Here is a 14708-nt window from a genome sequence, read left to right on the forward strand (position 1 = left end):
CCCCGCATAAGAAGCGCCTGGAGTCAGCCCCGCACAGGAAGCGCCTGGAGTCAGCCCCGCACAGGAAGCGCCTGGGGTCAGCCCCTCACAGGAAGCGCCTGAGTCAGCCCCGCATAAGAAGCGCCTGGAGTCAGCCCCGCACAGGAAGCGCCTGAGTCAGCCCCGCATAGGAAGTGCCTGAGTGTGCGCAATGGCCCCAGAGCTCTGCAGGGTCTCCCTTGAGTCAGGAGAGCCCCCCCCCAGCCTTCCTCCTGCACAGGCTCATTAACTGATAATCCCGGGCCACGGATGCTAACGGTCTGCCTGACGTGGTGTTCCCAGTAGCCAAAGGCGGAGGCGGCCCGTGCATCCACACACAGATGAGGGGCAATCAAAATGTGTTCGTCCACGCACGGAATGCGATGCAGCCACGGAGAGGAAGGGAAGCCGTGGCAAGCCACGCGGGTGAACCTGCGGATGCGTGCGGAGTGGAATACGCCCGCCACAGAGGGACAAATCGCGTGTGGTTCCACGAGGAGCAGGCACCCAGAGCGGTCACATCCAGAGACAGAAAAGTCCATGGGGGCGGCCAGGGCCTGGGGAGGGCAGTGGGGTGAGTGGAGTGGGGGGCGGAGCTACGGTGTGGGAAGATGGGGACTTCTAGAGGGGATGCGGGACATCCCGTGTGAACGTGGTTCCTGCCGCCGAACTGTGCACCTCAACATGGGAAAGATGGAACACGAGCAAACCGCCCCCCGGGGGTCCCCCACAGTGTGGCGGGTGGCCCAGGTCACGGTGCCCTCTCTCTTCCCCGCCCCTCCAGGCTTCCTGGGCTCCCTGTGCACGGCCCTGTTTGTGTCGTTCGCCGCACAAGGAAAGCCGCTGGTCCAGTGGGGGAGGGACATGCTACGGGCAGTGCCCCTGGCAGAAGAGTACTGCAGGAGGACCATCCGGCACACGGCAGGTGAGCCCCCCGGCCCCAGTCCACACTCGGAGCACCTGGGCAGATTCAGCCCCTCCGTCGGCCCCAAATACTTCAAGGCACTTTCACTCTTAGACAGAACTGGGAGGGCCCCATCGCGGCCCTGTGAGCAGAGCTGGCCTCACAAGGCAGGCCCCATGCTGCTCCCAACCAGTCTGCCTCTGCCCTGACCTGGGAGGACTTTGCCTCCCCACCCGGAGCTTCAGAGAGACCTGTGCCCGTCGGGGACATGTGCCTCCAGGGGATCCGCCCGTCCCGTCCACCCCAGTCTGAGGCGCCAAGTGACTGGCAGCCTTTGGGACGTGAGTGGTACCCGTGGTGCGCCCTGGGAAAGCTCTGCTTCTGCCGGTCTGGGGGAGGTCAGGGCTGGGCCCTTCCCTCAGGAGCCCCATGAGGCCGGCCAGAGGCAGGGACAGCAGGTGTGGGGCTAGGACATCCATGACCATTCCGGAAGGTTCTTCTACCCCACGGGAGGTGCCCTCTAAGAGGGGAGGGGGCGGCACGGGGAGCACAGGCAGCTTCAGGCAGCCTTTGGCATCCTTGCATTGTTGAGGAAATTGGAAATAAGGTATCCAGTGTGTCCTGGAGAAGGAGAGGGAGGATTTGAATGTAGGATCAGATTTGCTTAGTTTTCAAAACAGCCTGGGGCTAAAGTCTTCTGTGGGGCGGGGGGGTTGTTTTTTGGTTTTTTTGAGATGGAATCTGGCTCTGTCGCCCAGGCTGGAGTGTAATGATGCAATCTCAGCTCACTGCAACCTCCGCCTCCCAGGTTCAAGTGATTCTCCAGCCTCAGTCTCCCAAGTAGCTAGGATTACAGGCGCCTGCCACCTTGCCTGGCTATTTTTTTTAATTTTAGTAGAGACAGGGTTTCCCCATGTGGCCCAGGGTGGTGTCAAACTTCTGACTTCAAGTAATCCTCCCGCCTCGGCCTCTCAAAGTGCTGGGATTACTGGCGTGAGCCACCTCGCCTGGTCTGAAGTCTTCCAGAAACAGAAAAACCAGTGAATCCCTTTATTTCCCCTGCAAGGCACAGGGGCATGTTCTGAAATGCCTCGTAGGGGCTGGTGCACAGCTTTCCATGGGGGTGCAGGCATGGATACCTGCCCAGACGTGGCTTGGGGGCGCTCAGCCACCAGGCCTGTGCTGATGGGGGAGCAAGGTCAGCGTCCACACACAGTCAGCACCTCCTCGAGTTGCTGCTCTGTGTTCCTGGCGGCCTTGCTGTCCTCAGGAAGCGTGACTGCTGAGCACGCCTGGCAGGCCACGGCACACACTTTATCTCTGGTGATTTCATCTCTGTTACCGCTTGGTGTGGGAGCAGTGGGAGATGGCCAAACCTGTGGCCCCAGGTTCTTTACAGCCGAGGTGGCTGTCTGGAGCCAGGGGCTAAGTCATCTCCCTAACGCCAGGAGTGTCGTCCTGACCTACCTTAGAAACGGGTGAGCAGTGAGGCATGGGACCACGCCATGACTGAATTCACAGAATATTAACAAATGTTCTCCCAGAACTCTGGTATTCAAAACAGTCTTCCTCAAAGCATTTTCTGAAGAACAGTCGGAATTATCTGACCAGCAAAACCTCCTCCCCTTTGTGTACATGGAATGTTTCTGACTGTTCTTCAGAAAGCTTTATTCTTTCTCTTAGGGATTTGAAATGCACAGACAGCAGTTTAAAGCTCTGAGAAACAGTCCTCCAAATAAATCTTTTTTTTTTTTTTTTTTTTTTTTGAGATGGAGTCTCGCTGTCACCCAGGCTGGAGTGCAGTGGCCGGATCTCAGCTCACTGCAAGCTCCGCCTCCCAGGTTCCCGCCATTCTCCTGCCTCAGCCTCCCGAGTAGCTGGGACTACAGGCTCCCGCCACCTCGCCCGGCTAGTTTTTTGTATTTTTAGTAGAGACGGGGTTTCACCGTGTTAGCCAGGATGGTCTCCATCTCCTGACCTCGTGATCCGCCCGTCTCGGCCTCCCAAAGTGCTGGGATTACAGGCTTGAGCCACCGCGCCCGGCCAATAAATCTATTTAATTTCAAATTTGTTTAACCCAGAGTTTTATGAATTTCCTTGACACAGAAACCTTTTTAACAGAACATCTAAAATCATCCAGAGAATGTTAAGTCCGGTGGACTTAACATTCAGAAGCCCAGAAACATTGCTCTGGGCTTCTGGGTGGCCCACCTGACATGACCCCTCCGCAGTGAGGACAGTTCACAAATTAGCTCCCTCCTCTTGTGTCTGGACATCTGTTTCCGAATTGGCCAACCCCGCTGACTCGGGTGAGAGGCTGTGCTTTGAGTTTGTGCCCAGGTCCATGTTGACACTCCACGTGGAGTTTCAGGCCCTGCAGGTTCATGGGATGTGCCTGTGGCCGCTGCCCTCTTACTTTTGTGTCTTTCACTTCCAATTTCATGTCACTGAACAAGACCCTAAGGGGGCTGAACTTTTACTTGTGTGAGACCAAGTTGGCCCAGAGTTTCGGAGGACCTGTGAGTCGCGGGTGCCTGTGAGCCTCGTCCAGGGCCTGGTCCAGGGCTCTCCTGGCCTCCCTGTGGCCTGGAGCTCTGTGGCAGGAGCGTGGCCTCCCTGCTGCAGCCCTCCAGCTCTGCTCTCCAGCGCCCTGTGCCCTCCAACCACAGCCAGGCAGACAGGATCTGTGCTCTGTCACCGCATGTGATCAGCACAGCTCCCGCCCTCTGTGGCTCCCGTGGTGCCAGGGAGCAGGTGGGATGTGGTGGGCAGGGGTGCTCACCGTAAGGCAGGCAGGAGGGCAGCGGGCCTGGGTCTGGGGAGGGCCGCGGGCCTGGGTCTGGGCAGCCTACATGCCTCCTGGCTGCACCGTGGGGAAGGGGATTCCCTGTGGTCTCTAGGGTGTGTAGCTGCAGGTTCAGACGCCCTTCTGAGTCAGTGTCCTCTTTGCCAGATGACCTCCGAGAAGTCCCTAGAGCATTCAGGGGCTTGGATTTCAATTAGGAGTAATGAAACATCCCGCCCTGGGCTGCAGGCACAGGACTAATGCAACAATGTAACAAACATGCTTTTGCCCCATCTCCATCTTGCTTGCTGTCCTTTCAAAGCAGCTACAGGCTGGGCGCGGTGGCTCACGCCTGTAATGCCAGCACTTTGGGAGGCTGAGGCGGGCGGATCACCTGAGGTCAGGAGTTCCAGACCAGCCTAGCCAATATGGTGAAACCCCATCTCTACTAAAAATACAAAAATTAGCTGGGTGTGGTGGCTGGTGCCTGTAGTCCCAGCTACTCAGGACGCTGAGGCAGGAGAATGGCTTGAACCTGGGAAGTTGAGGTTTCAGCAAGCCAAGATGGCGCCAGTGCACTCCAGCCTGGGCAACAGAGCAAGACTCTGTCTCAAAAAAAAGAAAAGATAAAAAGAGGTCGGGCGAGGTGGTTCACGCGTGTAATCCCAGCACTTTGAGAGGCCAAGGTAGGTGGATCACTTGAGGTCAGGAGTCCAAGACCATCCTGGCCAACATGGTGAAACCCTGTCTTTACTAAAAGTACAAAAATTAGCTGGGTGTGGTGGTGGACGCCTGTAATCCCAGCTACTCGGGAGGCTGAGGCAGGAGAATCACTTGAACCCGGGAGGCAAAGGTTGCAGTGAGCTGAGATTGCACCACTGCACTCCAGCCTGGGGGACAAGAGCGAGACTTCATCTCAAAAAAAAAAAAAAAAAGAAAGAAAGAAAGCAGCTACAAACGTCAGCATGTTCATAATTCTGGACCGTCGCTCAGTGGTTTACTCCAGGACAGGTGCTCCGCTTCTCCACATGCCTGCAGCTGGGTGGAGGGGGCATCGGCACATCGCCTCCCTCCCTGCACCCGCCCCAGGGCCCTCCACCCCACTCCATGGATGCCATTGTGCTCAGCTCACGCTGTTCTTTATGTTTAGAATACCAGGAGCACTGGTTTTACTTTGAAGCTAAATGGCAGTTTTATTTGGAGGAGAGGAAAATCAGTAAAGACTCAGAAAATAAAGCCATCTTCCCCGACAATTATGACGCAGAAGAGAGGGAAAAGGTAAGCCTTGTCCTGGCACTGAGGCAATGTCTGGCACACCAGTGGTGCTCAATAAGTGCGTAGCAAGTGGGTAGATGGGTGGGTAGGTGGGTGGGTGGATGGATGGCTGGATGGATAGAAGCGTGGGTGGGTGGAAGGGCGGGTGAATGGATGAATGGATGGATGGATGGATGGGTGGACAGGTGAATGGATGGGTGGGTGGGTGGGTATATGGATGGGTGGTTGATTAGGTGGATGGAAGGGCAGGTAGGTAGAAGGGTGGGTGAATGGATGGGTACGTAAATGGGTGAGTAAATGGATGAATGGATAGGTGGATGGATGAGTGGGTGGATAGGTGAATGGATGAGTGGATGGGTGAATGGATGGGTAGGTGGGAAGGTGGTGGAAGGGTGGGTGAATGAATGCGTAGGTAAATGGGTGAGTGAATGGATAAATGGGTGTGTGAATGGATGAATGGATAGGTGGATGGATGAGTGGGCAGGTGAATGGATGGGTGGGTGGGTACATGGATGGGTGGGTGGATGGATGAGTGGATGGGTGAATGTATGGGTGGGTGGGTGGTGGAAGGGTGAGTGAATGGATGGGTAGATAAATGGGTGGGTGAATGGATAGGTGGATGGATGAGTGGACGGACGAATGGATGGGTATGTGGGAAGGTGGTGGAAGGGTGGGTGAATGAATGGGTAGGTAAATGGGTGGGTGAATGGATAAATGGATAGGTGAATGGATGAGGGGATGGGCGAATGGGTGGGTGGGTGGATGGATGAGTGGATGGGTGAATGGGTGGGTGGGTGGTGGAAGGGTGAGTGAATGGATGGGTAGATAAATGGGTGGGTGAATGGATGAACAGATGGGTGGATGGATGAGTGGATGGTGAATAGATGGGTGGGTGGATGGGTCAACAGGTGAATGGATGGGTGGATGGATGAATGGATGCGCGAATAGATGGGTGGGTGGGTGGGTGACTAATCTCGTCTCTACTAAAAATACAAAAAATTAGCCAGGTGTGGTGGCGGCGCCTGTAATCCCAGCTACTTGGGAGGCTGAGGCAGGAGAATCGCTTGAACCCAGGAGGCGGAGGTTGCAGTGAATTGATATCGCATCATTGCCCTCCAGCCTGGGCGACAGAGCCAGATTCCATCTCAAAAAGAAAAGGGTGGGTGGATGGAATGGCAGTTCACTAGGATGGGCCCAGGAAGCTTGTGCTGTAATATACCCAGAAGTGGCTCCACTTGGGCACATGCCCCTGACCCACGGCTCTCTTGTCAGACCTACAGGAAGTGGAGCTCGGAAGGTCGAGGGGGAAGACGAGGCCATGACGCCCCCATGATAGCCTATGACGCCCTCCTTGCAGCAGGCAGCAGCTGGACTGAGCTGTGTCACCGGGCCATGTTTCATGGAGGTGAGATGTTCCTTAATGGCCATGGCTTCCAGGAGGGTAGCACCCTTCTCCTGAAGCACCCCTTGGAGTGTCCTAGGACAGCAGGCATTCAGGGGCCACCTCCTGAGCCCCAGCATATGCGTCCTTCTCTTCCTTTCTGGAACCCGCTTTGGGAGGACGCAGGCTCCAGGGTACACCGGCTGACGTACGTGCACTCACGTGCAGACGTCACAGGATACAGGTGTGACTGCAAGAGTCTCTCGCCTGGTCCACGAGCCTGGAGGGCTGTGCGGCCTTGGAGTAGGTGGGGTGTAGGGGTATGGAGGCTCCTACCCTTGCCACTGCTGCCTCAGGCTGGCCACCTTCGCAGGGTTCTGTTCCGAGGTCACGGTGGTCTTGTCCTTTGCTCTGCAGCCTCTGTGCAAAGTTGCAGACTGCCGCCTGGAGTTAGGTCCTGGGCTCGCCTCCTGCTCCATCCGTGCTGGCTCTGTGCTGCCCAGGCCGTCTCTGGCCATGGAGGGAGAGGAAGTAGCCCAGCAGAGTGGCTGTGGCAGCTCTAGGCGGCTCCTGCTCGTAAGATCAACCCCGTGCCTTGTGGGAGCAGCTGTTGGGTTCTGTGAGACTGGCTGAAATTGCCTCACTTCAGTGAGGCTTGGCGCTGAGCTTGACCGGACATGAGCTGGGAAAAGACAAATGTGGCCCCGTTTGGTCAGGAAGCCTCTGCACAGAGCCAGCCCAGCCCCTGGAGGGGTTCCCTCTGTGCCCCTGGCTCAGGGGTGGGACCGTGGGGCCTCGGGCTCCCCTCCCTCCGCCTTCCTTCTGCACCATCCTGGCGCCTCACTGACTCTTGGTGCTGAAACCGCTTCATACAGATGCCTGACCCAGGGAGGGAGAAGGGAAGCACCTGTCCCCCTCCCGTTTGCTTTGGGGGGTTTTTTTTGAGACAGGATCTCACTCTGTCACTCAGGCTGGAGTATAGAGAGGCAACCTCGGCTCACTGCCACCTCTACCCCCTGGGTTCAAGAGATTCTCCCACCTCAGACTCCTGTGTAGCTGAGATGACAGGCGTGAGCCACCGCACCAGCCTGCCTGTCCCTTTTATCAGCCGCCCCAGCAGAACTGGGGTTTGACCCACCTTAGGGGTGGCCAGCCCCGGGGGTCTCGCGGCCCTGGTCAGGTGGCGCCCACTGCAACTTCTGCCTTTGCGTTTCAGGGGAGAGTGCAGCCACGGGCACCATTGCAGGCTGCCTGTTTGGGTTGCTGTACGGCTTGGACCTCGTTCCCAAAGGCTTGTACCAAGACCTGGAGGACAAGGAGAAGCTGGAGGACCTGGGCGCGGCCCTCTACCGCCTGTCCACAGAGGAGAAGTAAAGCCATTTCTGCCACTTTCCCCCTAGAGAGCCAGTGCCACCCCTGGGGCCCATAGTGTCCTCTCGCAGCCCCTGGGTGAGGGCGTCCCTGTGCGGCTCCACTGCAGTCTGCGCCTGACTGGTCACATCTAACTCTCATTTCCAATATCAGAATCCTAACTGTTGCGTAAAATACACTGTTTGTCCTGCGGGAATATTTTCCATCCTCCACCATCCACACTGACATTGTGTGGCTTGTGGCACTTGGACGTCCAGGCGTGGCACTCACCCGCAGTCTCCCGGACAGACGGTGTATTTTATTCCGCCGCAGAGCTAATGCTGTTTACTCACTCACTTCAACAACACTAACTGTGGTGGCCTCCAGCAGGCCCCCGCTGCAGACCCTCCGTCCTGCCTCTGCCTCCACCTCCAGGCATGCATTTCCCCCGAGGGCCGATGTAGCACCTCCCCGCCCTCCACCCCCTGCCATGTCCACAGTGGGCCTGTGTGCCTGGACAGAGAAACAGTCCACACTGGGGCCTGGGGCACACATACACAAGCATTGCTCTTAACCCCACCCACCTTTTTAATCACACTAGATTTTAAGATCAATCTCTTTTTGAAACAACTGACGGAGAAAACCAGAACCTAAATGGCCTCCTGCCAGCTCCGGCGTCTCTCTGTGGTCTGCCTTAGTGGGCCAGGTGCAAATGCAGAGCAGGCCTTTCCCCTCCGCGCCTGCCCTGCCGGGCTCGCTGACGAGGAAGCACTGTCCCTGCGGTGAGGTTCTCTCTCAGAGAGTCTTGGAAAAGAGATCACTTGCTCTTGTTTAAAATAAATCTGGACGTGATTTTTCCATGCAGCATCTGGTGTGAATAAAACAGCAGTTGACTGACGTTTACCGCTGCGCTTGGCCGCTTGGCTGGGGCCTCTCTTTTTGTTGTGATTTCATTAAAGGGCTGGCCCCTGGGCAGAGTGGGAATCCCGGGGAAGCCCCAGCCTCAGTGAGAGGAGGCGGTGGGGCAGAAAGCCTGGTTGGTTGGAATCTCTGTGAGCATCCAGAGTGCGAGCCCTACCCCCACGGGCTTTGTCGTCTCCTATGGGATGAGTTGAAAGGGAAAGTGGTGGCGTCTTCATGCTCCCACTTGGGATTCCTGTGTGAGTGGACTGGCAGGAGAGGCCAGTGGGCTTCACAGGCGGGCGCCACGGACCGCCCCCCAGGTGTGTTGGGTCCGGGCTTCCCGGACGGGCCCTGCCAGCCGCTTCCCGGCGCCTCCCTCCCCGGCCGCCTCCCCTTGGTGGAAACAACCCCGGCATTCATCCAGTCCAAGGAGCAGGTGTGTGGGCGGGGGGGAGGCGTGTCCGGGGGTGGGTGTGTTGGGTGTTGGGGTGGGCGTGTCCGGGGGGTAGGGGTGTCGGGGGGTAAGTTTGTCCTGGGAGTAGGAGTGTCCCGGGGGTAGGGGTGTCCTGGGAGTAGGGGTATGGGGAGGTAGGGGTGTCATGGGGGTAGGCGGGTCCTGGGGGTAAGGGTGTCCTGGCGGTAGGAGTGTCGGGGGTGGGTAAGTTTGTCCCGGGGGTAGGAGTGTCCCGGGGACAGGGGTACACTTTGCTTTTTCCCTAGAGTTGCCCCATTCGTTTTGTGGGAAGTGTACTCCATGCTGCTGGAGGATTCTGTGGCCTTCTATGCTGGGCGGGCCGCAGCAGTTGGGCTCTGTGCTGAGCTTCCGAATAACCGGACTAACCGAGCTGCTACTGGCGCTTTAAGTCAGAAGAACCGGAGAGACAGGCACATCGGGGCGATGGGCCCCACATCACACACATCCGTGCAGCGTGGTCCCAGGACCGTGGGTGTGGGGAAATTAACCAAGAATTACCTTTCAGGAAAAGAAACCCAGTTAAGGTAAGTCAGAACTGTTGCTAGTGTAAGTAACACAGTAGTAGTACCTGTGTAGCCAGCTTTCCGGCAAGTGGCCTTCCCTCTCCACCTGCTGTGTGCCCTGCTGTGTGGAAGGAAAGGCCAGCTCACATGAGCAGGGCATGGCTGGATTCAAACGGGGTGGACTCCGTCTCCGTCCGCAAATCAAACCCCTTCGTGAGAATCAGAAAGTAAGTCTATTTAGAAACTGATTCTAGATTAGAACACACAAACACAAAACCCACAAGCATCGTAAACAAAAGCCAGCAGTGCCTTGCTTCACTTTCCTGTTATAGAGAGACCCAAAAGTTGAAAAGAAAAAGCCACAGAAAGCACTGAGGGGACACTGAGGGGGCACCAAGCCAACTCTGCTGTTTAAAATGGCACCGGTGGGTTTCATTGTTGTTATAAAAGTGACGTGTGCACAGCTTCGGGAATCCAAATGCGTTAACAGCAGCATGTGGGGAAAGCAGCTTCCAGCCACCCAGATAACAAGGCCACGGTGGCCTAAGTGTCCTCCCAGGAGCCTCCCCCACACACACACCCTGGCTGTGCGCCTGTACGTGAGACACCCCTGCATTTGCATGCTGTGCCACACACACGATTTCTTTCCCCAAACAGGAAGCATCGTATGTGTCATAGTTTGCTTTTGGCTGTTTTCATTAAACTAGGTTTTAAAATATTTTTCTGTATCACCATACATAGACCAATCTCCGCCTTTTTAACTGCTGCCTGGTATTCCATGGTACTGCTGTGCCATAATTCAGATACCCCATGGATGTGGCTCTCAGTGGTTTCCGTCGCGTGAGTGGCGTTTGCAAACACCTGCTCTTATGGCGACTTCCAGTGTTGCTCCCCCGCTCTTCTGAAAAGGAGTTAGTCTCTCCTTACAGCGCGGTGTTGCCGTATTTCATTCTAGGACGCATTTTTGTATTTCATTTTTCTGAAATTGTGGTGCATCCTATATTTTATGGTGTCCATAGTTTAAATGATGGAGTTTTTATTTTTGTTTCTCCAAGACATTCTTACGAAATAAGGTGTGGCCAAGTGTAGTGGCCCAGGCCTATAATCCCAGCACTTTGGGAGGCCAAGGCGGGAGGATCACTTGAGCTCAGGAGTTTGAGACCAGCCTGGGCAACATGGCAAAACCCTGTCTCTACAAAAAAAACAAAAACAAAAATTAGCTGGATGTGGTGTTGACACCTGTAGTCCCAGCTCCTTGGGAGACTGAGGTGGGAGGATTGCCAGAGCTTGAGAGGTTGAGGTTGCAGTGGCTCGAGATCATGTCACTGCACTCTAGCCTGGGTAACACAGTCAGACCCTGAAAAAAGAAAAAAGAAAGGGAGGGAGACAGGGAAGAAGGAAGGAAGGAGGGAGGGAGGGAAGGAAGGAAGGAAGGAAGGAAGGGAGAAAGGGGAAGGGCAAGGGAAGGAAGGAAGGAAAAGAGGACACATTTCACAATCCCTTAGGCCCAGCAAGGTGTGGCTGCCCAGGAGTTCTTCTCTGGGAGCCTCAGTGTTGCACATCCCTGTAGATCCACATCTCCTGCGAGACATCAGGCACCAGGAAGGGGCAGGTGGGAGAATGGGCACCTCTCACTCCCAGATGGCAGACAAGGGTGCTTCAGAGTCAGGTGGGGCTCAGAATATGCCTGTTCTCAGCCTGAAGCTATCGGCTGACACCTCTCTCTCAGGCCCACGGATGTGAGGTCTGAAGCCAGGACTTGGGATGGAGAGTCCCAATCATGGCTGAGACAGGACATGGGCATCCTCACAAACACGCCACACAGAAGTCACACGCTAGGAACATGTGCGGTGTGGGAATATGAGCACGTCAGTAACACACACGTGTTTAGACTTCAGGCTAGATGAATCCGTTTTCCCAAACTCTTTGATTAAGAGATTTTGCATTTATATTTAAAATTATCGTCTCCAGTGTTTTCATATCTGAAAGCCACGGCAGAGCTGTCCTTGTCCTTCCTTTCCCACGTTGGAGGGAGCGGATCCAGGGAGGCTCCGTGACTCGAGCGGGCGGGGCAGCCGCTCGGAGCGCCCAGCCCAGGAAGTGACGAAGCCCAGCCCCGTCAGGCCTGGGCTCCCTAACGAATGTTATTTCTCCTATCTATTCCATGCTCCCCTAGAAGCGGGGCCGTTTTTACTACCCCTGGTTTGTAGACAAGGAAACTAAGATTCAGGAAGTCTGAGTATTTCTCCCAGAGCTGCATTTCGTGAGCACAGAGCAGCTTTTAAACCCGATGCATCTGAAAACCACACTCAAGCTTTCTCCCCTTCCCCTAATTCCGGGAGACCTCACCACCACCACAGCCCGCAGCAAACCTTGGCGACTGCATAACCTCAGGCCCAAGCTGCCAGAAGCAAGTGCCACCTGTTTTGGCTGTGAGTATAAAAATTAATAGAACATCAGCTGATAAAATTGGTAATACCCAAATTGGTGTTCAATCCAAACCTCTGCGCTTGAAAAACTCCATCATTGAAGTTAATTCCAAAGGTTCCATTAGGTTGGAAATAACTTTGGAGTCGGAGTGCAGGCACTGCAGCTCCCCTGATTACAATCCCTGGTGTGCAGACGCATTTCCAGTTAACACACAGAAATAAGTTATCAGCTCACTCAGCCCGCTGCGGGAAAAGCATTCACACGAGGTCTCAAAGAACAGCCTGAGACTGTCTCGGGATTCGTGTGCTGCACCCTGACCAGTGGCTGCTGGTCAGCAAACAAGGGCTTAGACAGACAAAGGCAGGGACTGTGTGATCCAGGGCAGACAGACAAAGGCAGGGACCGTGCCTGATCTGGGGCACTCTGCGTCTGGCACCACGCACATCGCGAATGTTCTGTCTGATGGCCACAGGGGTGGTCCCCAGGGTCTGAACCATTGTGCAGCCCCGTGAGCACGATGCCTTCCCCACCCTCCTTGTGCCCCGAGAAGGGTGATCGCCCAGGACCCCCAACTCTGGCTCTCCCTCGGGCAGGACAGGCTGCACGACCTGGGGCCCTGGTGGTGTCGGTGGGGACCATGACCAGCCTGCAGATCCGGGGGACAGCCTTGTCTTGTCCCACCCACCAGAAAGCCGGAGAGCACACAGTCCCCAGGGCCCTGCCAGCGGGGTGCTGGTGCACCCCGGGGTTCCGCAAAGCGTCGCCTCTCCCGGGACTGTCTGTGCTGTCAGGGTCCTTGAATGACACCTGTCATGACACGGCTTTGCTGTCTCCCTCTCCTATCTTAACGAGTTCATTTTTAAGTTTGTTTCAAACAAAACTAGCCCCGAGAACTCCCACGCCCCTTCGCCCAGCATCAGCAGCTGTTACTGTTTTCTCTTGTCTCTCACTGCACCCATGTGAGCATGCGTACACACATACTCGCACATATGAGCTCGCGCACACAATTGTTTCAGAACCATTTGAGAGTAACCTGCCAACCCTGTGTCCTCTCACCGTAAATATTTCAGATGAATTTCCTCAGAAAAGAGCAGGCTCTTCTGTAACCACTGTTTATTCAGAATCGGAATTTAACCTTCGGTAATGCTATTATCCAACATAACAGCATTCTGTTGCAATATAATATACTATATTGTAGTTCTTTTTTTTTTTTTTTTTTTTTTTTTGAGATGGAGTCTCTCTCTGTCGCCTGGGCTGGAGTGCAGTGGCCGGATCTCAGCTCACCGCAAGCTCCACCTCCCGGGTTCACGCCATTCTCCTGCCTCAGCCTCCCGAGTAGCTAGGACTACAGGCGCCCGCCACCACGCCCGGCTAGTTTTTTGTATTTTTTAGTAGAGACGGGGTTTCACCGTGTTAGCCAGGATGGTCTCGATCTCCTGACCTCGTGATCTGCCCATCTTGGCCTCCCAAAGTGCTGGGATTACAGGCTTGAGCCACCGCGCCCGGCCTATATTGTAGGTCTTATTATGTGTTAGAAATTTTGCCTGCTGTTTCATCGGTTTCCTTTATAATCTATATATTTGTAGCACAAATCCGTGACAGAAGCTCACTAACGCGAGGCCCTGCACGTCGCACAGGTACTGAGGGGCCCGAGGCAGTTGCTGTCATTAGGCAGTGGGCAAGCATCCCTGGAACCCTCGGCTGACTTACTCATGTCTCAGGCCAGGAAGAGCATCCAGCGCTTACAGCCTCAGTCAGCCTGGGATGGACAGTGACCCCATTATCACTCACAGCCAGCCAACTAAACACCCCTTCGCTGGTCACTGCCGGTTGACCAGACGCCCCTTTGTAGGTCCCAGCTAAGTCACTCACATATAAGGTCTTATGTAGGTCACAAAACATGTTCAGGTCAAGGCCTTAGGGTATCCTGGCCCAAAAGGCCACACCCATCGTTAGCCAGATTTATTTCCAGGAAATACAGATACTCAGTTCTCCAGCTGGTTCATTAGCACAGTCTGAACTATTCCCTACCTAGTTACCAAAAATCAACAGGCAGCAGGTAGCAAACACTTGTTCTCGGCTTTCCTAGATGGACAGTGACCGCTGCAATGATGCGCAGAAGCTGCTGGGGAGGGGCGTGGCCAGATCAGCTCCACCCCGCCTGAGGGCCGCTCTCGGCCACCCCGCAGGATCCCAGCCGGGCCCCCGGCCTTCCAGGATTTTTAGAAAGTACTCATCCCTTGGGGTTAGGTTTTCTTTTTAATAAGTCTAATATTAGATTCTTTAGTAATCTCTTCTCAGTCTTTAGGCTAAGATCAAGTTTAGATTTATTTGTAAAATGTTAGGAGGCTCAACTTAAAGGGATCTGTATTATTTAAAACCAATCTCAAAAAAAAAAAAAAAAACTACTAAGGAGGCAAGCTTGCTTCTCTTTTGTTTTTCTGAAATGGAGTCTCACTGTCACCCAGGCTGGAGTGCAGTGGCGCGATCTCGGCTCACTGCAACCTCTGCTTCCAGGGTTCAAGCGATTCTCCTGCCTTAGCCTCCCGAGTAGCTGGGACTACAGGCGCCCGCCACAGGCTGGGACTGAGCTGCAGAGGGGACGGAAGCCGGGAGCTGAGCCACAGAGGGCAGGGAGGCTGGGGGCAGAGGGCAGGGAGGCTGGGGGCAGAGGGCAGGGAGGC

At 55.2% G+C, this 14708-nt stretch overlaps 1 protein-coding gene across 1 annotated transcript in view; it reads left to right on the forward strand.

The window, feature by feature from the left end:
* The window catches only part of ADPRHL1 (ADP-ribosylhydrolase like 1), a 28093-nt gene extending 19483 nt beyond the window's left edge, over positions 1-8610 (forward strand). The window contains exons 4-7 of the mRNA XM_026447176.1: positions 803-943; positions 4858-4985; positions 6255-6387; positions 7580-8610. Of these exons, the coding sequence (XP_026302961.1) occupies positions 803-943; positions 4858-4985; positions 6255-6387; positions 7580-7737 (560 nt within the window). The 3' untranslated portion in view covers positions 7738-8610. The remainder of the gene's footprint in view (positions 1-802; positions 944-4857; positions 4986-6254; positions 6388-7579) is intronic.
* Positions 8611-14708: the final 6098 nt, after the last annotated feature.

The sequence above is a fragment of the Piliocolobus tephrosceles genome, chromosome X (assembly GCF_002776525.5).
Source record: "Piliocolobus tephrosceles isolate RC106 chromosome X, ASM277652v3, whole genome shotgun sequence".
In the NCBI taxonomy this organism is placed as follows: Eukaryota; Metazoa; Chordata; class Mammalia; order Primates; family Cercopithecidae; genus Piliocolobus; species Piliocolobus tephrosceles.